Source organism: Sceloporus occidentalis, unplaced genomic scaffold (genome assembly GCF_023333645.1).
Source record: "Sceloporus occidentalis isolate IW3139 unplaced genomic scaffold, rSceOcc1.0.p SCAF_45, whole genome shotgun sequence".
NCBI lineage: Eukaryota > Metazoa > Chordata > Lepidosauria > Squamata > Phrynosomatidae > Sceloporus > Sceloporus occidentalis.
The window spans coordinates 627,005-652,367 of record NW_028317025.1 but is presented as its reverse complement, the minus strand read 5'-3'; the positions used below and the strand labels follow the sequence as shown (position 1 = coordinate 652,367).

At 42.9% G+C, this 25,363-nt stretch overlaps 1 protein-coding gene across 1 annotated transcript; it reads left to right on the top strand.

Moving 5' to 3' along the window:
• Positions 1-15,337: 15,337 nt before the first annotated feature.
• LOC149289413 (BOS complex subunit NCLN-like) lies at positions 15,338-25,084 on the top strand. The gene is made up of 15 exons (XM_089490507.1): positions 15,338-15,512; positions 16,321-16,511; positions 18,407-18,551; positions 18,691-18,785; positions 19,371-19,451; positions 20,049-20,152; positions 20,388-20,476; positions 21,044-21,183; positions 21,637-21,815; positions 22,787-22,874; positions 22,967-23,005; positions 23,319-23,482; positions 23,573-23,626; positions 23,728-23,806; positions 25,025-25,084. The coding sequence occupies exons 1-15, from the start codon at positions 15,338-15,340 to the stop codon at positions 25,082-25,084; spliced, it is 1,683 nt and encodes a 560-aa protein (XP_089346633.1).
• The last annotated feature ends 279 nt before the right edge of the window (positions 25,085-25,363 follow it).

The window sequence follows — 25,363 nt, the reverse complement described above, 5'->3', positions numbered from 1 at the left end:
CGTCCCCCCCCGGCTCCTACGCCCATGATCAGAACCATAGTTTTTTCAAGTGTACAATCTGTGCTCTACCTCTCTCAGTAAACAGGGAATATATTTTGGTATCCTGCTTTTGACCTGTAGGTGTTTGTGTAATTAAAGTTTTTAGCTGGCCAGGTTTTCTAGAATTATACTGCGTCATGCTTAAAAGTGGGGTCTAAAGTAGCAAATATGTGGAAACCTCCCATTTACTTACATAATATTAGAAATACAACTTGTAAATGGAATTTCCTATACATAAATGTTTAAAAAGAAACAATGTTATGTTTACCAAACAGTCTACTCCACATATTAAAATTTCATAACATGACCTGTAATATAATATACTATGCTATATTATGGTTGTGGTGTTTTTTGTATTCAAAATTGTACAAACAGAGCAAAAGCGAATCAGACTAATTGTTCTGTATATTTTTTGTTGTTGTGCATATTTGCAGGTTCTGACCAAACTTTAGGGTTAGCAGCCCCACCTGCTAACAATCTCATTGGGTTAAAAATGCAACGTAGTCCCACTGTCTCAGCTCCTTGGTAAGCTATATAGCCATGCAAAACTAGATAGGACTCACCAAACTAAGGGGACCTGCATCCTACTCTCTGATACGCTCAGACAGCCTCCCCTGCCAGCACGGGAGGTTGTCTAAGCGCATCGTGCAGACCAGGGGTTCTCAAACTGCGGCCCTCCAGCTGCTGCAGGACTACATCTCCCATACTCCTCAGCCAGCCCCTTAGCTGAAGGAGCATTATGGGAGATGTAGTCCTGCAGCAGCTGGAGGGCCGCAGTTTGAGAACCCCTGGTGCAGACGTTCACCGGCAGCAGCGATGCGCGTAATTCAGGCTTTTTCTTTTTTTCCTTAATATTCAAATGTTGGGGGTCGTCTTATAATCGAGCAAATACTGTGTATTGGCTGCAGGGGCTAATATTAATATATATCGGCAGCAGGGGCTAATATATATATATATATATATATATATATATATATATATATCGGTACCAGGGGCTTATATTTATATATAGCGTATTTGCTCGATTATAAGACGAGGTTTTTTTCAGAGCAAATGCTCAGACTCAGCGCAAGACAGTCGGGAGTCTGCTCTGGTAAGTCTTGGGGGCAGGGGTAAAACGCATCGTGCGGACGTTCACCGGCTGCGGCGATGCGCGTAAACAACCTCCGCTGCCGGCACGTCTGCACAATGTGCTTTAACAATCTCCCTTGCCGGGAATTCCCAGGGGGGAGGCCCGGCAAGGGAGATTGTTAAAGCACATCGTGCAGACGTGCCGGCAGCGGAGGTTGTTTACGCGCATCGCCGCAGCCGGTGAACGTCCGCACGATGCGTTTTACCCCTGCCCCCAAGACTTACCAGAGCAGACTCCCGACTGTCTTGCGCTGAGTCTGAGCATTTGCTCTGAAAAAAACCTCGTCTTATAATCGAGCAAATACGCTATATATAAATATAAGCCCCTGGTACCGATATATATATATATATATATATATATATATATATATATATATTAGCCCCTGCTGCCGATATATATTAATATTAGCCCCTGCAGCCAATACACAGTATTTGCTCGATTATAAGACGACCCCCAACATTTGAATATTAAGGAAAAAAAGAAAAAGCCTGAATATAAGACTACCCCATAAGAAAAAAGTTTTACTAGTAAATATTAATTCACATGTAAACTATTATTTCATATTTAATAAAAACCATGATTGAGAAAAATGTTTTGTTTTAGTTTTGTTTGTTTTTTTGGAAATTTTTTGTTTTCATTTCCTTTTATTTGCCAGCCTGCCCCATTCATGCACATCTGCCCCCCAAATATGCCTTTTACCCCTTATATGCCACTCTGCCCCCCAGAAATGCCTTATACCCCTTATATACCACTCTGCCTCCCTGATATTCCTTTTAACTCCTTATATGCCACGCTGTCTCCCTGATATTCCTTTTAACCCTCTATTTGCCATTCTGCCTCCCTGACATTCTGTTTAACCCCCCCATATGCCACTCTGCCTCCCTGACATTCATTTGAACCCCCTATATGCCACTCTGCCTCCCTGATATTCCTCTTAACCCCCTATATGCCACTCTGCCAGCCTGATATTCCTCTTAACCCTCTATTTGCCACTCTGCCTCCCTGATATTCCTTTTCACTCCCTATATGACACTCTGCCTCCCTGATATTCCTTTTAATCCCCTATATGACACTCTGCCTCCCTGATATTCCTTTTAATCCCCTATATGACACTCTGCCTCCCTGATATTCTTTTTAACCCTTATATGCTACTCTGCCTTCAGAAAGCCCTTTAAAGTCCCCCATATGCCACTCTTACCCTCCCCCGACTTACCAGTGCTTCTTTAGACGTCTCCCTGTGCTCCAGATTCCTTGGTGTCTAGTGGGGCAGCTGGTGGAGGACCTGAGCTGCTGCTGCCAGCACTTCCCCCGGAGCTTCTATGAATGAGCACTGGAAGGTCATGCTAGGTTGCAGACTCCCACCGGCTGTCGGAGAGGAGGGCCAAATCTTAGGGTTGAGCAAGCTCCACGTAGGTGCCTCATTAATGGTGTCCAGAGAAGGTTTTAATTGCATAAGCATTCCTGCCCTTTTGGTTCGGAAGGCTTTTTATATATGGAAACAAAATTAATTGTCACTCACCTTCTTCCATCTTATCATGTTTTTCTTACACTTTCATTTACTGTCTCTCACAATGTCTCCCTAACCTCTCCACTAATCGCTTCCGTATCCCTTCTCCTTGCCCCACTCATTCTCTTGCCTCTTCATGTTATTCAGGTTCTTTCTTCATCTGCTTCTCCTCTAACCAGGCCTCCTGGTCCACTTCCGCAAAAGGGCGGAGCCTCTAGGCACACCCTACGATAACTAGGGACCTTCTGTTCAACTTGGTCCCTGCCATATGTATCGATATTTTTTTTTTATATTCTATATTCTAAAGACCAAATGTCCAAATGTGTGGCCAAATGAGTCGCATATTCATCAGAGCAATTTATTTCTGTATTCCTAGCTATTAATACCTTAGTAGTTATTAAAATGTGCAAAGCCATTTTACTAATATTAGAAAGAATACCCTCTGGAAGCATATTTGCTAAAAATAAAGAAGGAAACACAGCCCCCCTACCCGATCATCTTGTGATTGCTCTGAAGAGAAACCACAAGCGCCATCAAGTGAATGGTGTTGCCGGCACTCACAAGATGGCATCGCCAACTGACAAATGAATGAGTTTACAGGGGGGCTATCCAGACTCTCTTGAGAACTCTTGAGCTCCTCCTGCAGGTTTTAATGTAGGTTATTGCATTCAACCATGCAAGGTCAATGGAGTCCAGCTCACTTATCACAGTGTGATTAGTAAAAAAATAACATTTAAATATAATTCCCCACTGTCACCAAAAAAGTGCAAATATATATATAAAGTTTTTTTATGAGCAAGTCCTACAATTAGCGCTAAATCTTCACAAAACTTTTCCCGCATGGAAAAAGTTAAAATATTGGCATTATAAATGCCCATAGGGTGCCTAGTTTTTAAAAAAATGTATGATTTGATGGGGTAAATTGAATTGGCCGGCTTCAAAGATGTCCCAAATATGGGACATGGGGACAGACTGACCAGATGTCTAAATGGCTAAAAAAATACACAACTCACAGGTGGCCTTTTACCTCCCAAATAACCCAACAAACCCATGCATGGGATATCACTGCATTCAGGAGATGTTGCTGAACACATATTGGGGTGTTGTTTGACAGGGACATTTACCAGGAGCGGTAAATTCATACCTGAATTACGTGTGTGAAAAAAATACAAAAAAGCTTTACTACCATAAAGTTTGACAAAGGCTGGTGGTAGAATTAGTGCATTGAAAGGGTTAAAATACCAGCTTTTGAAATACCTTGGGGTGTCTAGTTTTAAAAAATACATGGTTTGATGGGGAAAAATTGCATTGGCTGCCTTCAAAGATACCCGAAATAGCACATGGGGCAGAATGACCAGATTTGGGGAAAAAATGGTTTTGAAATAGCAAAATGCTTTAATGGTAGATGTATGATTCGTACAATTTGATAAAATAAGACACATACCTGGAGAAATGACACTAAGATATTAATTGGTTTTTTTTTTCTTCTCCTGAGGACCGGACCATAAATTTAATTAAGGAAATCTAGATAGACCTGGGCTCCAAAGCCATTAGAGTAATGGCAAATATATTCCGCAATGATAAACTGTGGGTTGATTGTGGAAGTAGGCAGTTTCATCAGGAGATGTACTACCTACAATTTTGTGTTTTTAATGTTTGTATTGGTGTTTTTATAATTGTGGATTCCAAGTCTTTGTCATACAGGATAACTACGGTGTGTGAGCTAAAGGGGGATAGGCAAAGTAGTAAAAATGAGTCTGATTAGATATGGGACAATAAATACTCAGGGACTTAACTCCATTCAAAAGAGATCTTTAGTTTTGCAGAGGTTATGGAAAGAGAAGATAGATGTTTGTTTTTTGCAGGAAACTCATTGGCGAATAATGGACAAAATTAACATAAAAAATCTGAGATTTCCAAATTATATAGAGGCCTCATTGAAAACACAAAAAAAAGGAGTGGCTATTTTATTTTCTAAAGACCTGGACCTAAAATTTAAACATGTAGAAATTGACCCTGATGGCCGATTTATTATAGCAGTTGTTGAGATAAACAATAAGATCTTAACGCTACTCAATGTGTACGCACCTAATGGCTCTCCGGTAACATATTTGAAAAAACTTCTGGAAAAAACGATGAAAATAAAACAAGGCCCTTTAATATGGATGGGGGATTTTAATTGCGTTTTAGACCCCATTTTAGATAAAATGTCCTCTAAAAAGTTGAATACGGATCGAAATGTAATTTCACAGGCATACAGATTTCAATCCCTATTAAAGAAATATGCTCTTTATGACATATGGCGAATCCTACACACGACAGAAAAGGACTTCACCTGTTTCTCAAAGACACATTGTGCATATTCCCGAATAGATCTAATATTGGGAGATTGTGGTCTAATATCAAAAGTTAAAAGCACTAAAATACTTGATATCACATGGTCAGACCACAATATGGTAACAATGGATGTTGAAGATGAGAGAGAAATTTAGCCCCGAATGGAGATTAACCCCTTGATGACAATTGCCGGTCCGGGCACGTCACCGAAAATCGTGACGATTATGACAATTGACGTGCCAGGACCGGCACGTCTTTAAACGGGTGAAAAAATCGATCCGTGATCGATTTTTTCACTCAAACGGTGTTGCTCTAATGCCTCGACATCGAGGCATTGAGCAACACCAAAAAAAACATTCCCGGCCCCCCCCGATCGCTCCTAGGAGCAAATAAAAAAACATGTTTGAAAGACTGCACGTCTTTCAAACATGGCGGCGCCCGCCGCCGAAAAACGGGTTTAGGAAGCGATCGCGAGTCGCTTCCTTTGCTTAGCTGGTGTTGCTAAGATGCCTCAGTATCGAGGCATCTTTGCAACACCTGTTTAGCAAAGGAAGCGACTCGCGATCGCTTCCTAAATGCTCAACTTACCTTCCCGGTGCCGGCGTCTTCGAAACACATGCGGTGTTTCAAGATGGCGGCGCCCATCAAGCCGGGGGCGGAGCCTGCTGTCATCATCGGGGGGGGGTGTTGCTGGATGTCATGGAGTGACATGATCTGATAAATCAAAGGCAATGTTTTCTAAACATTGCCTTTGATCAGTATTGGATCTGCCTCCCTCCTTCACTTGCTTCTAGTGAGGGAGAGAGACAGATCAGTGTGTTTTTAGGTATTCTCAATAATATATATTATTATTGATCCAAAGGCTCTTATAAGAGCCACCCATTTAATATTAACCCCTTCATTGCCATTGATCACTGCATAAACAGTGATCTTGCATAGTGGCAATTGTTTTTGGGGTTCTTTTTTTTTACATTTTTTTTTACTTTTTATTTTTTTTTGTACTTTTTTTTAGGGTTTTTTTAATTTTTTTTATTAGAGCCATTAACCCTTTCCTTCCCTACTATTTTTGCTGCAATTGTTGCCATGCAGCGGTATACGGCTGAGGAGGCATGTTCCAAATTTGGCCCTTTTGCCCCCAAACAATCTGACAAACCCATGCATGTGGGGTATCAATGTACTCAGGAGATGTTGCTGAACACATATCGTGTTGTGTGACAGTGACATATACCAGGAGCTGTAATTTTACACCTGAAGTACAAAGTATGTTTAAAAAACAGCAAAAACAATTACTATCACAAACTTTGACAAGGGTTGGTGGTAGGATTAGTGCATGGAAAGGGTTAAACTATCAGCATCTAAAATACCCTGGGGTGTCTAGTTTTCAAAAATATATGGTTTGGTGGGGTAAATTTAATTTGCTGGCTTCAAAGATGCCCCAAATACCACATGGAGACAGAATTACCAGATTCAGAGAAAAATGGTTTTGAAATAGCAAAACGCTACTTGTACTTATTGCCCCATAACGTGTAGAAGAAAGCAAAAAAACATAAAAACATTGGGTATTTCTAAACTCGGGACAAATAGTAGAATCTATTTAGCAGGTTTTTTCAGTAGTTTTTTATGATGAATAAAAGATTTTTCAAATAAAAGTGAGAAATTTTTTTTTTTTTTCAATTTTTCGTCATATTTTATTATTTTTATTATAGAAAATTACATCATATATAAAAAATTATGGTGTCTGAAGAAAGCCCTTCTTGTCCTGAAAAAAACTATATATAACTTGTGTGGGTTTAGTAAATGGGTTAAGAGAAAATTACAGCTAAACACAAACACCGCAGAAACGATAAAACAGCCATTGTCACGAAGGGTACAAAAAATAGAATCAGCCTTTGTCACGAAGGGGTTAAATCATAACCTAATGAGGAAAACAGCTGACATTGAATATATAAAAAAAACCCACACAATATTTTTTTGAAGAAAATGACGTGGAAGATATGTCGGCGGCAAATTTATGGTGCTCTTACAGGCAGTTATAAGAGGACATTTTGTCAAATTAGGGGCCTACGCAAAAAAAAGGCTGATACTAAACTATCTGATTTATATATTACTCTTTTTCAGTTAAATAAAATTAACAAACAGACTCCCTCAAAATTCAACACAGAGAAAATTGAGGCTATAAGAGATAAAATAAATATAAAGCTTATAGAAAAGACCAATAAAGCCCTTATGGCCTTAAATTCTAAAAGATACTACAAGGGGAATAGGGCAGATAAGATGCTCACTAACCAGTTAAAAAAAAAAGAGAAAGAAAAACCATCACCAAAATAATACACAAGGGCAGAACCCTTCTGGCACCGGCTGAGATAGGTCAGGCTTTCAATGAATCCTATAAGGACTTATATAATTTATCAAACAATGTAGAAGACTCAGAATTAATGCATTATTTCAGAAAGAGGTCACTTCCTAAACTTACTGAAGAAACCTTACATAGTTTGAATAATAAAATTACCTTGGAGGAAGTCCAGAATAGAATTCGAGAGTTAAAAGAAAAAAAATCCGGATGGTTTTAGTGCAAGTTTTTATAAGATTTTTCTGGAGGACCTCTCACCTTATTTGGTACGGGCATTTAATGAAAGCATAGATAAGGGCGCCCTACCGGAAGAACTACTAAGAGGCAACATAACACCAATATTAAAAATAAATAAAAACCCAGAAGAATTAACAACTTATAGGCCGATATCCTTGCTCAACCTGGATGCCAAGATTTACGCAGGAGTGCTCGCCGAAAGGTTGAGCGTAGCACTTACGCAAATGATACATATAGGCCAGGTGGGCTTTATTAAAGGACGGTCAGCCGCCAGTCATGTAAGGGCCCTAGCTGGCATCTTTGAGGAGAATTCGATAAAGAAGCTTCCCCACCTGTGCAGACTCTAACAATGGATAAAACAATGTCCCCAGGTGATCCAGATAAAAAAAAACACCATAATGATGTTTTAACCACTTTTATAGGCTCCCCTGAATATTTGTTGGTGATACAGTGTCTGTAATTCCCTTGGCAGAAATTGTGTGAAACACTGTAAGTGACACGGCTGTGGGCACTAGACTCTGGAGCAGTGGAAACATGTCCCGTGGAGTGGTGGATCAGTCTTGTCTATTTGGCAGTCTGATGGGCGAGTCTGGTTTTGGCAGATGCCAGAACGGTACTTGTCTGGCTACATTGTGCCAACTGTAAAGTTTGGTGAGAAGGGATAATGGTATGGAGCTTTTTCAGGGGTTGGGCTTGATCCCTTCCAGTGAAGGGAAATCTTAATGCTTCAGCATACCAAGACATTTGGGAACAGTTTGGGTGTCACGTTTTCACCCTTCGCTGGCTGGACTTGTTCTTACTTTGTGTGGCTCATTCCCATTGTCAACCACTAGTGGCCGCCCTTGCCACTCAGGACCTCTCTGGCTGATTATCATGTCCAAGTGCACCTTGCTATCTAATTAGCTCAGCCTTTATAAGCCTGCCCAGCCCTGCAGTCAGGGCCTTTGCATTGTAGTGTGATGACCGCTCTGCTTTGGCCTTGTACCTGAGCATCCTGCCTGTACCGTGAGCTACCTGCCTGTACCGTGAGCTACCTGCCTGTACCTGCTGTCAGCCCTGCCAGTGGGCCTCCGTCAGCCCTGCCAGTGGGCATCCTGCCTAGAGACTTTCTGCCTTTACTTGCTGGTCATATCACCTATAGTAATACAGTACCTTTCCACGTCTTCTGTTTGTACTGTGTTTTATTGCGCCTGTCCGTACCACCCCACTTACCGTCATGCATCGTGGGGTACAAACGGAACCCTTTGTATCCCCTACTACTGGGCTCCTACCCGACCTGCTTACCTGGATCATGACAGAATGCAAAGGCCATACCAAGGAGTCCGCGGGGATAACCGCAGTCCTGGAAGTACTGGCGGAGTGTCTTCTCCAGATCTGTAAATCTGTACGGACTGTGTTAGAATGTGATAGCACCAAACCGAAGCCAAAGACTGTGACCACCGGTAAGAATGCTCCAAAGAAGAGCTTCAAGCGTGAGCCACTTACCAAGGAGGAAAAACAGAAAAGACAAGATGATAACCTATGCTATTATTGTGGTGAGACTGGTCATAGGATTACATATTGTCCGCACAAACCAGTCAAACCGTCCACAACCCACCTGGAGAAACCCCATGCCCCGGAACCTGCATATGACGCCCGCAACGTCACAAAGCAGGAGCATACCCTGTCACATCCACAGACAGGTGATGCAGGGGTTAACCAGTCCTCGGCACCTGTGACTCCTACGCCCTCCATCACAATGTCAGAAGACCTCCAGACCTTGTCTGACACCCCCGAGTGGCCCTATATGGACAGTGCGTCATCTGATGCAGAGGTCATGGACACATCCATGGAGATCAACCCCCCGGCTGTTTGTGCAGTCAGAAGCACCACTCCTACCACTCACAGGAGTAGAAGTAGGACAAGACAAGCACATACCGGGACTTTCGCATCTGTCTATCCAACCCACCTCGGCACAACAGAACCACTGCCATCAGACCTCGTAGTGACTTCCAACGGCAATGTAATATGTCGTGAAGATCTGGAAGCGTATGAGAAAGCACTACGTGCTAGGACGAAGAAGAAGAAGTCTCACCGCAGACGGTGAGACCGCTGTTCCATGGTTCTGTGAGCATCCGGAGGCTGCTCCTTGCGGTGGGGGTATGTCAAGTTTTCACCCTTCGCTGGCTGGACTTGTTCTTACTTTGTGTGGCTCATTCCCGTTGTCAACCACTAGTGGCCACCCTTGCCACTCAGGACCTCTCTGGCTGATTATCATGTCCAGGTGCACCTTGCTATCTAATTAGCTCAGCCTTTATAAGCCTGCCCAGCCCTGCAGTCAGGGCCTTTGCATTGTAGTGTGATGACCGCTCTGCTTTGGCCCTTGTACCGTGAGCATCCTGCCTGTACCGTGAGCATCCTGCCTGTACCGTGAGCTACCTGCCTGTACCGTGAGCTACCTGCCTGTACCTGCCGTCAGCCCTGCCAGTGGGCCTCCGTACCCGTCAGCCCTGCCAGTGGGCCTCCGTACCCGTCAGCCCTGCCAGTGGGCCTCCTGCCATCAGCCCATCCAGTGGGCCTCCGTATCCGTCAGCCCTGCCAGTGGGCATCCTGCCTAGAGACTTTCTGCCTTTACTTGCTGGTCATATCACCTATAGTAATACAGTACCTTTCCACGTCTTCTGTTTGTACTGTGTTTTATTGCGCCTGTCCGTACCACCCCACTTACCGTCATGCATCGTGGGGTACAAACGGAACCCTTTGTATACCCTGCTACTGGGCTCCTACCCGACCTGCTTACCTGGGTCATGACATTGGGGAAGGCCCTTTTCTATTCCAGTATGACTGTACCACTGTGCAAAAAGCAAGGTTCATAAAGACATGGTTGGATGAGTTTGGTGGGGAAGAACTTAATTGGCCCAAATGGAGCTCTGACCTCAACCCAATCACCTTTGTGATGAACTGGAATGGACATGGCAACCCAGGCTTTCTCATCCATCATAATTTATCACTCCAGAGACAACACTTGCACTGCTCCAGAGTGGCTTTACACCACTCCAGCTGAATCTTGGCATTAGTCTTTGGAGATGTAACAATTACTTCTCACTATTCTCTTGGACCTCTCTGCAGCTATTGACACAGTTGACCACCTCCTCTTTCTACAAACCCTCTATTCTCATGGCATCCGTAACACAGCTCTTTCCTGGTTTAAATCCTACCTTTCTGACCATACTTTTAGTGTCTCATTCACTGGACCTTGCTCCTCTCCCCTACCGCTATCTTCCGCAGGACTCAGGACTGACTGTCTTTAAGGAATTGCACCATGGATGGTGTCCTACTACCTAAAGCTCAACTTCTCCAGGAGCGAGCATATGGTAATCCTGCCATCTGCTCTGTCCACAATTCCTGACATCTCTATTACTGTTGACAACTCCGAATTCCAACTGACAGACCAGGTTCACACTTCTCTCTGCTTCCCCCCTCACATCCATTCCCTCACTAAATCTTGCCGCCTTCATCTGAAAAACATCTCCCAAATCCGCTCTTTCCTGACATAAGAAACAACTAAAATACTAATCGTCTGATATTGTCTGGACTATTGCAACTATCCCTACTAACTGGTTTTCCCCTCTCCTGCCTTTCATTGCGCCAATCCATCCTCAACACTGCAGCTGCTCCACTATGACAATCACTTCATTGGCTCCCCATACTCTTCAGAATCAAATTGAACCTTGTGATGGACCGACCAGGGACCTCAGGTTGTCACTCTCCGCCAAGAGACGACTTATCCCGTTGGCAATATCCCCAAGCCAAGTAAAGGGATATCGCTATCCAGGGCTGGCTATATCCAGCGAAACCCATATTAACACAAAGCAAGATACTGGGATACAAACCGCCCCCCTTAATCTGCCTCCCAGAGACAACAGGGGCAGTAAAGGGATTAACAATACAATAGGGTCCTAACCTTCACTGCCTATTACTGGTCCAAATCAGTTCCAGGGATGGCCGGGGTAAATGTCTGTAGTGGTGGAACCGGGGGGGGGGGGGTAACTGACTTATACAACATTAAACTAAAACAATGGTGGTCACTCCCTGGTTGCAGACCCTTGCTGTCTGCCAGAGATAATCCCCTCAGCAAGTGATGGGATGATATACTGCTGGGGGTAGCCACAGAAGTCTTTGCAAAGTCAGGGCCCATAGTCAATAGGGAGGAGGCTGGCTCTCAGGCCTCTCCAGTGATGGAGGGTTCCGTCACATTTCTCCCCCTTCCGAATGGGACTGACCCAGGAGGCCCCAAACGGGTTGACTCCATAGTCAGTCAGTTCATTTGGCCCATCAATGCCCTCCCAAAACTGGGGTCCCAAACAATCTGCCCCTCCAAGAGCAGTACTCACCCACCTGACCTCTGCCTCTCCAGAAAAATATAACTGCCGCTGGAGAGAATTGCCAACTGCACCTTCTCTCTGGAGTCTTCTCAGCCACTGGGGAGACGACATGGTGGCGGGGGCTCCTTCAATCCAGGGTTGGATATCCGAGCCAGCTGCCCAGTATTTCTGGGGACCACAGGTGGCGACCAGTCTCATCCACCTGTAAGGGATACATGTCCCCCAGTGCTGGTTTTGTACCATCCTCTGGTGGAGGGGCGTCTGGTGAGGGATTTGCGGGCACCTCCAGTGCTGGTAGAGAGGGGACATCCTGCCTCTCTCCTGTTGCCAGTATTTTGGCTGGGGTGATCTGAGCGGGCACTGCGGGAGCATCATGGTAAGATTCAGGAACAAGGGGGAGGGGCAGAGACCAGCAGCACTCTGCCCTGATCCCAGCGCTTCTGCTGGGGAGTGGGGATCTGGACCAACTGCCCAGCATTCCGGGGACCCAGGTGTGGAGACCGCAGTCCCATCCACTATCACAGTCTCTGGGGCTGCCTGACTGGACCCTACAAGGTTGCTGTGGTCTGGCTCAGGAAACAGAGAAGGCAGCAGGCAGAGCCCAGCAACACTCTGCCCCATTGGCAGCTCTTCTGCTGGGTGAGTGCCAGTAGAGACGGCAGTCCCATCCACAACACCCAGAAAACCTTCTTCCTTTCCCTGGGAAGGTAAGCCAATTGCATGCCCTCCCGAACCAACATCCTCAGATGTAAAATCAATTAAATCCACAATCTCTGGATCCGGTTTTGGTGTACAGTCACATAGTTCGGATCTGGGTTAGCTGTCCAGTATCCCTGTGACTCAAGGGTGGAGACCACAGTCCCATCCACCCCTCCTGGGTCAACATCCTCAGGTGACCACTCAGTAAAATCCATAAACTCCAGGGTCACTGGGGGCATGGTTGAACAACTCTTGATATGCCTGTTCCAATTCCCATTCTTGTGTGACCAAATAATCCAGGTCAGCCCACAGCTCGGGCACATATGGGATATCCTTCACCCTTCGCTCCTGGAGGTCTTCCCCCCGACACTCTAATGCACTACCGAAGTCAGGATCCTTTTCTATACTATCCAATAATAATCCCGGGCCACCAAAGACATAGCCCTCTGTAGGACCTTTATCCTCCAGCCCCGGGCACAGCTGTGCTGCGTACCACCGCAGAGCCCGATATCCATCGTCCAAACTCAGCTCTGTCTGGACCAGCACCTCCAGCTCGGCCACCCATTCCTCTTTGGGCTGCCTCCCCAGGAATGGTATCAGCAACTTCCGCTGGAGCCAAAACCTTTCCTCGAGGGTTGGGAGGCTTTTCCCCATGTACTAATTTCCAAGTGGAGAAGCTCCCTCCAGAGCTTTAGCTGGGTACAATTCCTCTGGGTCAGCTCTGTGTAGCTGACTTCCATTCTCCTCAGACTAGGCTGGTCTCAATGTCAGTCCTGGAGAAGTCAGATCCCGCCGCTGCCAACCAGTTGTGATGGACCGACCAGGGACCTCAGGTTGTCCCTCTCCACCAAAAGTGACTTCTCCCTTCAGGACAATAATTCCCCGCAATCCGTAGGCAATATCCCCAAGCAAAGTAAAGGGATATCGCTATCCAGTACCCAAATAACCAGGCAGACTAGTCTTTAAGTACAACAAGAGGATAACTGATTTATTATAGACACACAGGGCTGGATATATCCAGCGAAACACACACTAACACAAAGCAAGATACTGGGATACAAACCGCCCCCCTTAATCTGCCTCCCAGAGACAACAGGGGCAGTAAAGGGATTAACAATACAATAGGGTCCCAACCTCCACTGCCCATTACTGGCCCAAATCAGTTCCAGGGATGGCCGGGGTAAATGTCTGTAGAGGGGGAACTGTGTGTGTGCGGGGGGGGGGGGGGTACTGACTTATACAACATTAAACTAAAACAATGGTGGTCACTCCCTGGTTGCAGACCCTGGCTGTCTGCCAGAGATAATCCCCTCAGCAAGTGATGGGATGATATACTGCTGGGGGGTAGCCACAGACGTCTTTGCAAAGTCAAGGCCCATAGTCAATAGGGAGCAGGCTGTCTCTCAGGCCTCTCCAGTGATGGAGGGTTCCATCACAAACCTGCAGAGCCCTTATCAACTATCCACTCCCCTTTATCTCTGCCCTCCTATCTAAATACACCCCTTACTGTCCTCTTCATTCACTTGTGCTGCACCTCTTCTGCGGAATTCCCTTCCCATTCCCTCAGACTTTCTCCCTTGTACACAACTTTCAAAAGCTCTCTGAAAACCCACCTTTTTCAAGAAGCATACAACCTTTCTATCTAAAACTCTCAGCTATCATCATAATCAAGTCTTCTGAAACATCAACAACCTTTACAGATCATACGGACGCAATCAGCTCATCCCCATCCAAGCAGTCCTCTCCTATTGTTTCACTTCCCCCTCAACTAGTGACTAGATTGTAAGTTCGCAAGAGCAGGGCCTTTTGTACCAGTTTGTAATTTTGTGTGACTTTAAATTATTGTAACAGCACAGAATCAGCAAGCGCTTTCTAAATAAATGTAATGCACAGGTGTACATTAGGTCCAGGAACGGTAATGCTGCCATCTAGTGGACGCAGTCTGGATGTCCACTGACTACCTTATCTATTGTCTATGCGCTCAGCAGTTAATCTATTTAGTATTTTAGTTTTGTTATGTAACATACAGTTCCATAATTAGCTCAATAAATCACTCTGCTCTTGTAAAAATTTAGTTAATTAACAGTGGAATGCCATATAACTTTTACGGCGATATAAGGCACTAACAAATGACTGGCTCTTTTCTTGAAGCTATACTAATCGATGAAACATATCAAATCAGTTGTTTTTGATTTTTTTTTCATGACTTGAGACATGCAAATCCATAAGCTCGTAAATTGTTTGCAGGGTGCTACTGCTACCAAAAGCAATTACACAGTTACTATCTGGGTCCCTGAACTGAGTTATTGCTATACAAGCCTCCCTTTAAGAGCGATATAACAATTGGTGGGTGTTGTAAGATGGCTTCCACAGTTACGGGCTCTGTACAGGTGAAACAACATAGCAGCTTACGCACAGCTTACAGAAGCTCATGAGGCGTCTGCAAGACCCTTTAGGCGACTGCGGAGCGCCTGAACGACTGCTGATTTGGTGTCCTTGACGTGAACCCAAGTCTTTTCTTAGGTGTCCGTTGAGTGCCTGGTTGCTCCCCATTGCCGTGAAAGCAGTACTTTCATACGGCCTTGTCACTGCATTAGTACCCCGCCTGCTGTGAATGTATTCGGGCCTGTTCTTCTAGTGGTATAAGGCAGCGGAGATTTCCGGTAGTCAAGATGTTGGAAGAGGCAGGAGAGGTGTTTGATAACATGCTTAAGGCATCGTTTCCCCTTACGTTCATCGTTTTCATTCCAGCAGTGCTGCTTCTTGTGTCCCCGCTGCAGGCCGAGGCGGCCCATGAGTTCACAGTGTACCGTATGCAGCAATATGACCTGCAGGGACAGAACTACGGTTAGTAGACTTTTGCTCCTTCATTATGTTACACATGCACATCCGGTGGCAGCCGTGCTGTGCCATGGTCGTTCATGTACTTATACAGATCTGTCTGAATGACATACAGTACTTATACAAATCTGTCTAAATGACATGCATGAAACAATGTTAAATAATCCAGTTTTGGAGTGTGTGAGTTCCATGGGAGAGAGACTATTTGCCCCATAACTGGCACACGTTGCAATTATGATTTCAGATGGTCAAATAAATGCAGTCATTCTGTTTGAGGTTGTCTATAGAGAGACTAAACGTACATCTGTCTGAATGGCATAGTAGAAGCACCAATGATTTACGATCATGCCATGAATTGCTATGTCTGCTAGCGTCAGTTCTTTTCCCCCTCTGCTCTATTATACTCATCGTATCAGTCATTCCCAGCATTGCCTTGTTCTATTATGTGTTTCCTCTGTGAGACTCTCTACAAATTGGCTAATATGTAATTTGACACTTAATATGATGTTCCAGCAATCTTTATTACAAAAATAACCTGTGTGTTAGGCAACCTTAGGGGGAAATAATGTTTGGAATATTCCAGTGTCTTTACCTCCGTAATGTCACTTTCTTATGAGATGTGGTTACATACTAAACTATTCTTTTTATTGATTTATATAACACCACCATATTCTACAGCACTAAAAAACCATTTTGTCCGTGATTTGTATCTGTAAAGGCTTTTCTTCAATCTTAAGAAAATATGGTACTCTGGACATTATAAAATAACTGTTATGTGCCGGATATGTCAACTTCAGCCTTTCTTTACATATAGGAACCCGAAGTGCAGTGCTCAACACAGAGGCACGCACAGCCGAGGCAGATGTGCTGAGTCGACGATGTGTGCTTATGCGCCTGGCAGATTTCTCCTTTGAGCAGTACCAAAAAGCCTTACGGCAGTCTGCGGGAGCTGTGGTCGTTATCTTGCCCCAAGATATGGCCGCTCTTCCACAAGAGATTGTTCAGGTAAAAATACTCCTAGTATATCTAGATATGGTCCACTTTCAGGTCTGTTTTGCAAGCGTGTGTGTATGTATAAGCCGAGGAATAACTGTGTACTATCTATGCAATTTAGGAAATCATGTGTTTTACTGCTGTATTTTTTATAAGATATGCTGTGATGGGACGCCCTGTACCCAGACAGGGTACCTCCATCAATAGCTGCTTCCTAGCTCTTACAAGAATTGTTATACGAGCACACTCCAAAGCACCGACTCTACAGTCACCCAACTCACTAGCTAAAGCTTAATGCAGGGTGAAGTACAAGAACTCTTTATTCAGAGTGACACAAAGGGTTTTTATACCAACATAAATTCATTTTCAATATAGTGGTATACCATGGGGGAGGGAAGGATGGGGAAAGACTGATTTAAACACATTAGTGCACCATGGGGGGGGTTCAGACATTAAACAGATTAACTGAAACAATGGTTTATCACTCCCTGGCTGCATATGATGGCTGTCTGTAACACTGTAATCCCCTCAGCACGTGATGAGACAATATACCGTATTTGCTCGATTATAAGACAAGGTTTTTTTTAGAGCAAATGCTCTGAAAAATACCCCTCGTCTTATAATCGAGGTCGTCTTCTAATCAGACCTCAAAAAAATGTCTGCTGGGGCCAGGCTGCTTACCGGTGATTTGGTCGCGAGCAGCGTTTCTTCTGCTAGCAGCAGGAGAACAGGAAGCTAGCAGAGTGTCATATAATTCTGCCTCCCCCCTCCTTCCTCTGGGGGCGGGGCCAGAGAAGTTGCTCGCACAGCCGGGCCCCTGCAGAAGTCTTCAAGTGAGAGATCTGCAGTTCAGGTAAGGGGGTGGGGGAGGGTTTTTGACCAAGTATGTGTGATTAATGGAATGAATGAGTATTTAAATGTTTGTGAATGAGTGTGTGTGATACCATGGATGTGTAAGGGGGGTGGTGGTGGTAGCATGGCATAGGGAGGCTGTACTCACACTCCTATCATCCCCAGGTTCCAGCATGTACTGGCTGCCTTGGCTTGATTGCTGTGTGATTGCTGTTAGCAGTTATATATATATATCTCCAGAAATGCCTTTTAATCCCCTATATGCCACTCTGCCCCATGATATGCCTTTTAAAAGGCATATCATGGGGCAGAGTGACATATAGGAGGGTATAAGACATTTCTGAAGGGAAAGTGGCATATAGAGGGTTAAAAGGCACATCATTGGGCAGAGTGGCAAATAGGGGGTATAAGGCATTTCTGGGGGCAGATTGGCAACCCTGGGGGCAGATGTGCATAACGGGGGGGGGGGGGCAGGTTGGCAAATAAAAGGAAATAAAAAAAATATATATATTTTTTTCTCAATCATAGCTTTTATTAAATATGAAAAAATTGTTTACATGAATTAATATTTACTAGTAAAACTTTTTTCCTATAGGGTAGTCTTATATTCAGACTTTGTTTTTTTTCCTAAATTAACATTTAGATTTTGGGGGGTCGTCTTATAATCGAGCAAATATGGTACTTCTGGGGGTAGCTGAAAACATGGGGAGTTACAGGCAAAATTTATAATATATTTTACAATAATTTATTGTATATGTTTTGGCAAAATACAGGACCAATCCCAAATCAAAATCAGCACTCCACAGTCCTCAGAGTCTCTAATATTTAGGAAATATGGTTAAACCTGTACCAGGGAGAAAATCAATAGAAACTGACCCCCTGTACCTACACACAGAAGTCTTTACAAAGCCAGGGCCCATTGTTGGTAGGGAGGAGGCTGGCTTCCTGGCCTCTCCAGGGGCCCCAATGAGGGTTCTGTCACATGCTATATAGGAAATCTTGGTATACGTATGAAATAATTGCCCTAATACCCATTCTTTTTCCTACTGTGTCAGCAATTCATGGATATTGAACCAGAGATGCTGTCTATGGAGACTCAGGTACCTGTCTACTTTGCTGTTGAAGATGCAGAGCTCATCTCTATATATGAGCAGACACTCGCTGCCTCTGCCAATCAGGGAACTTCATCTGCAGCCGAAGGTAAGTGTAGTAGTGATACTGGTTCTACTTTGAGTAAAGGCGTATGATGAGATGAAAAAAGGCTGTAGGTGGGATCATGGGTAAATGCTGTTAATTGGTGTGTAATAATCACTAACACTTTCATTAAACTCTTGTGCAGTGCTCCTTCACACAGCCACAGCCAACGGTTTCCAGATGGTAACTAGTGGAGCTCAAAGTAAGGCAGTCAGTGATTGGCTGGTAAGCAGTGTTGAGGTGAGTGTCTAATACTGATGTGCGGTTCTCAGTTATTTGTGTCTTGTGTTTGCACAAACTATAATAGGAAATAGCCTTTCTATATAAGAGTAATTGGTATTATAACTTTTCCTTTGACTAGTATACAGAAATAAACTGCAAAAATGTGCTTAGTTATATGCTTTACGTTGGCGAACTGGCTAACCTATGAAGAGTAAGTATGCTCTTGTTAAAGTATCCCAAGTTATTCTCTGACTACGGCTACTTAATAAATGAAATGCTACATTTTGAATAGTTTAGAATTTTATGTGAACTCCATGTAATCATGTATATACTTTTGATTTATGGAATTTACTAAAATAAACATAAGTACAAGACATACCTTGTTTCAGATGTTTATACTGTATCTATACCATCTCACAGAAGCCTGTGTTAGGTGAGGTTGCTAAAGGATATACTTGTGCAAGCATTATGGCATCTGCTGATGGTGTTAAAAAGGTGCAAGTGGTAAAAAAAAAAAATAATCAGAGTGCACGATATGTATACATCATGTTGAGAGCGTTACGTTATTTAACTGACTAATTTTATTCCCTCTGTGTCGCCTAGGGGCGCCTGACTGGACTTGGTGCAGAAGACCTCCCTACCATTGCCATTGTTGCCCATTATGATTCTTTTAGTGTTGCTCCTGTAAGTGTGATTTTCAAATACTGAAATAACTAACCAAAACCAGTTATTACCCTGCTGTTTTACAAAGCTTATTGATTGTTATACTGCATGCCATGCACCTAGTAGTTTTAGTGTTATGTCATGCTGGGTGCAGCTTTATCTATATGTCTGTTTCCAGTTTGATTTCATGTCTGTCTGCCTCTCAGTATTCAAGGATATACAGCTCCAAAAGTTTGGTTTCTCTCATAGGGGCAATTTAATAAATATAAAGAAAATCAAAATGGCAATCTGTTTTATATTTCGAAGTAAGGTGAAGGGGAGCTGTCACATTTGACATAATTTATAATTGAAAACATTGTGTGTGCATCATGATTATCTAATGTAATACTACTGTGTTTTTAAGTTCACTGTCCTTTTATAATCTTTGACAATCATCCTAAGTATAACTGTAGCATTCTTTTGTCCTCCAAAATTACACTGTAATTCTCCTGTTTGTAGGAAGTTGTTACACGTTCTGGGCTCTGCCTTCAGTTTTTGGTTTTTTTGTTTAGTTTTTTTAGCAAACTGCACACGATGAAGCACTTTATGTAACAAAACCATATTCTTCTGTCTCTATAGTGGCTGTCATATGGGGCAGATTCTAATGGCAGTGGATTGGCTATTCTTCTGGAGCTGGCACGGCTCTTCTCTCGTCTTTATACTTACAAGCGCACACATGCTGGGTGAGTCTGCCACACCATAAAACCTCCCTTTTCTTGCACAATTCAGTCAACAAGTTTTGCCATACATATGTCTTAAGAGAAAAGTAGAATTACCTGGAAGCAAACAAAAACATGTTACATGTGTCCTCGGATTGTCATCTTTTGTAGATTTTGTTTAATGCCATACATGTCATACATTTTTATTTTAGATTATTGTCATAAAACTTAAATCCTTGTTGTCTATACCTCTGTATAGATACAATCTGCTGTTCTTTGCATCAGGAGGAGGAAAGTTCAATTATCAAGGAACCAAGAGGTGGCTTGAGGATCATCTTGACCACACAGGTAAATTGGGGTAAATGATGTAATGAGTGTTTGTAGAAGGTGGGAGCAATATATTACAGGGATTTTTTTTTTTTTTGCTTTAAAGGTAAAGCACTAAGCAGAAATGACTATAGCATAGAAGAATAACAATATGATTGAAATGTTAGAATTAAATGTTAAGTCCCAGCAAAAAAATGTATCTCCTTTTACTATAAAATATATATTGAAATAGGTTATCATTCACACAAAAACAAACTAGTTTTATCCCATTTAGCGAATGAGCATATCCTTTATGCAGATTCTAATGAAATCTGTTCTTCCGTAGAATGTCTTCATTTTTCAGTGTGTCTGAATGATCGAATAAGACAAATCCATTTTAGTATTTACCAAGAGTTTTGAGGTGTTTAGAGGATTGGGCTACGGTAACTAGAACACACAAAAATGGTTAATATGCAGCTGTCCTACATAAATATTGTGCAAAAACTGTTAGATGGCGGGTGGAATAAAAATCAATTTAGTGTAAGGAGCTTGTATCTCAGGGAAATTATATGGACCAAACTCTTCTAATGTAACTCTCAATACTTTTAGATTCCAGCCTTCTGCAAGACAATGTGGCCTTCGTGTTGTGCTTAGATACCTTAGGGACTGGGGACAATCTGCACCTTCATGTTTCAAAACCGCCAAAAGAGGGAACCTTACAGCATGCTTTCCTAAAGGAACTGGATATGGTAGTAGATGACACCAGCAAATATGTCATATTGTATAGAGCTTGTCAATTTATATTTTCCTTTGTTGAAAAATGGCAGTATTATGTGCATGCTGAGTTTGTATCACTATAATCTTGTGCTACTCATGCTAATTCCCAGTTTCATTACCTTACTGGCATGATTGAATATTTATTTTTTAGTCATCCTAATTTTTAATATTTCCCAAAATGGGGCCTTCATTACCCACCCAGCACCATTCCAGGGTTAGCATATGTTGTTGGCTTTGGAAAAATATCACCTTGAGGGACCTATTGATGAATTACACATTGTTTGAGAGTTGTTTTCATGCTCTCTACCATCCTATTCTTTTATTCTGTTCTGTCCTGTTCAACCTGATGAGATCCTATTCCACACAGCCTGTGAGGGTATTATTAGTTAATGTTATCTTTTATTTTTCCTTCCTTTGCGCTATAGGTGATTGCCAGCCAGTTTCCAGAAGTGAAGTTCTCCATGGTTCACAAGAAAATCAATCTGGCAGATGATATGCTGGCATGGGAACATGAACGTTTTGCCATACGCCGTTTGCCAGCCTTCACTTTCTCTCATGTGGATAACCACCGAAACGGTCACCGCAATAGCATGCTAGATCTAAGGTAAGTCACAACAAGTTCTAATCTTGCTTGGTTTCGTGTAGTATTTTAAAGTCCTAGCTTTTGTAGTAGATGTTGAAGATCCACAATTGTTCAGATTTGTTTGAAACTAGTTAGTGGATATGATAGCTTAGTGTGTACCCTTTAAATTATCATTTCATCCCTCTTGCAAATTTGTGGAGTGATTCTCAGCATCACTTCTGTGAGATGTGTTTAGCCTAACATGCTTATTGCTTGCCTCAGACCATGTGCACTATACTCCCCACCAGCCAGCTCAGCATTGGTTTGTATTGGAGGTACAGTGGGTACCTCCAATACAAACATTTAAATGTCTGTACGAGCATACAGTCGCTCATACAGACTTTTAAAATCCTGGTCCAGCAACTTGGCCAGCAGAGACCACGTTGCCCCAAGTTAACCCCTGGCGGTGAACCTACGGATTTACGCTCCCGTTATCTACGCAGCATCGCTGGGGTAAATGGGAGTGGAAATCCGTAGGTTTGCTGTCGGGAGTTAAAAAGGCTGTGCGAGTGAGCCTATTGGTCGCTTGCTGGGTCCTCCTCTGGCATCAACCAATTGCTTGATGCCAGACGAGCCCGCTGCTGGCGACCAATAGTCGTTCGCACGGCCCCTGACGGCGAACCTACGGATTTCCGCTTCCGTCAACACCTGAGATGCTGCGTGGATACGGTAGGCTAGATGGGGAAGGGACCAGGGAGATTAGTAGACGAAGATTCTTGTACGTTTTACCGCTGATATCTCCGCTTCTTTGTTTCTTCGGGGCGAACATAAAAACACACTCTTCGTGTTCGTTTTCGCTTTTGCCCGAATACGAATGCAACAGTCGAAGTCAAACAGCCAAAAAATGGTTTGCTGTAGCTGTGCAGCTTCCTCTAGAGGTGATTCCTTTTTTTTCCCTGTTCTACAGGTAACAAATGCTTATGAAAGTCTTAAGCTCCTTCTCATTTCTGCAGGTGGAAAGTAGACACCCAAGTTCTGACTAGAAATACTCGTATTATCGCAGAGGCACTAACTCGTGTCATTTATAATCTGACCGAGAAGGTATGTTTTTTTTTGTTGTTTTTATATTTATTTTTGCCTTTTCATTTGTATCTGGTGTTCTCCTGGTATTAAAATATATGCTCTTATCACAGGGTGCCCCATCTGACATGGAGCTCTTCACTCAGCAGATGGTAAGATATTAAAAGGGGTGAATGTGAGAGTGGCTGCACTTTCATGCTGATTTCAGATAGTTAAGCGCTGCTGTTAAACTGTTGGCGCTATATAAATAAAAGATAATAATAATAGTTGCATTCATGTGTCTGTAATCACCATCTCCACTGAAAAGCCAGCAAAGATTTGAAGACAACCAGACAGAGCCATAGGTGGTCTCTGCTTCACACCTTATTTTTAAACCAAATATTTGATGCCGTTAGTAACAGTAAAGATCTACTGTCAGTGGGTATGAGTACATTGTGCAGTTACACTTTTTACTTTTTTCTGCAGCAAGTCCAGAGGGAACATCTGGATGCAGTAATGCAATGGCTGACTAGCCAACCCCGTGCTGCCCAGCTTGTGGATAAGGACAGTAGTTTGCTCAGCACCTTGGAATACTACATGAGCCGTTACCTGAAAGATGTAAAACTTTATCATGTAAAAGCAGATAAACGGTAAGATGGAGAGGAAATTCTCCTGGGAGACTGTTAATGTAGAAATACTTTATGGACCTGCCATGTGCTAATACAACTCTTTTTCTACAGAGATCCAGAGTTTGTGTTTTATGATCAGTTAAAGCAGACAATGAATGCATATCGGTAAGTTTAGCCAGTTACTTCCCTTTTTATACGCTAACTTTATGAAATTTTGTCTTTGAATTATGTATTCCAACTGTATGACTTACATTTTCTCGTTACAGAGTTAAGCCAGCCATATTTGACCTCCTCTTAGCCGTGTGCATTGCTGCATACCTGGCTCTGTCCTATGTAGCTGTTCAGGTATGTAAGGAGAGAGCATTTGGCACCCACGGCATCACCTGATATGTCACACTGCATGCGTTCATATTTAGTGATATGCCTTTCATCTTTTGTGTATAATTTTAAGACGGCTATCTTCACATATAGCACACCAAGGTTTAGGGCCTTTTCATATTAGCTGTCCCCTGCTACCATCTAAAGAACTAAACTATATACAATAGATATGCAGTGTGTGTAACATACTTTGCTCATTCATGTGGCACTCCAAGGATTAAATTCCCTTTATTCCAAGCAAGCGTGGAATTACTCATTGCTGACCAGTCATGCTTTAGGTTAGAGCTGTTAAAACAGAGATGTTTATACTAGGTTCCAGCCTGACAGCATATTAATATTAAACGTTTAAGGTCCATTCCCATGAAAAATATGCTGAGTTCATTTTGTTTTGATTTTGATTCTTTTGTTTGTTTTATTACAAGCTTGCACAAAAAAGTGTCACACAAGTGGTAGCTGTAAAGCAGGTAATTGGAGATGTTCACTGTCAAGTCTGTTTTTTTCCCTCTTTAGTTTTTGGATTGCTACTCTGCTACCCACTTGACAAAATGTAGATATTGTAAATAGTAAATTAGGATTTATGGTAAAAAATGTATGCCTATGTCCTTCAGCTTTACTTAATATGTAGTAAATATATCCATTTTAATTGGTACAAATAAAACTAAAGTGTGTTATCTGTCAAACAGTATGTACTATATTTTAGCTGAGGCAGATGACAGGTAGTCTGAGAGATCTATAAAAATATGTAGGGAAACCATGAGTGATCAGGGCTCACACTGCACCCTCTGAACCCCTGCTTCTGGCACCAGGGTGCAAGTTTTCAGAGATACATATGTTATGAATATGCCTTACCGCTTCAGAGAACAAGGGAGCTGGAGTATGGGGGTGTTAAGCAAACCAACACACAGGGACCAGAGAAAAGAACAGTGTGTTGCTAGTGTCCGTTACTATAACATATTTTAAAATTAGTTGAGCTTGGAGTTTGCGTACATGGTCTACTGAATTAAGTTTATTGTAAAGTAATCCAGACTCCCATCTTATGTTCCTTACTTGGACAACACTGTTTTATATCAATGTATTTATATTTTCTGCGTTCTGAATATTTTTGGCGGTCTGCGATAGGGATATATATACATATGCGTATATTATAGCACTCTTTTTAATCTTTTGTGTTTTCTCTCTTTCCAGAACTTTGGCATCCTTTATAAGTTTGTGCAAAGACTCTCCTGGAAGCCTAAACAACACTAAGCCCAACCTATATTTCTAAGTAAGCTGCCCAGATGCTGGGGATCTGGCACTCCTTATACTGCAGGGGAAGGTGTTCCAGTTATTGCCCTCAGCCCTCCAGGAGGGAAAATGTGAATCCTGACCCATCAATCCCTCGCATGGATTTTGAACTACTGCATCAAAACTTTCCATACAAAAGTGATTTGTTGAAATGCCACACATCTGGTCATGTGTCATGGCACTTTTCTTTACCTATGAGAGCGGTCCCTTCTCGATGTATACTCAGGATGACAGGATGGG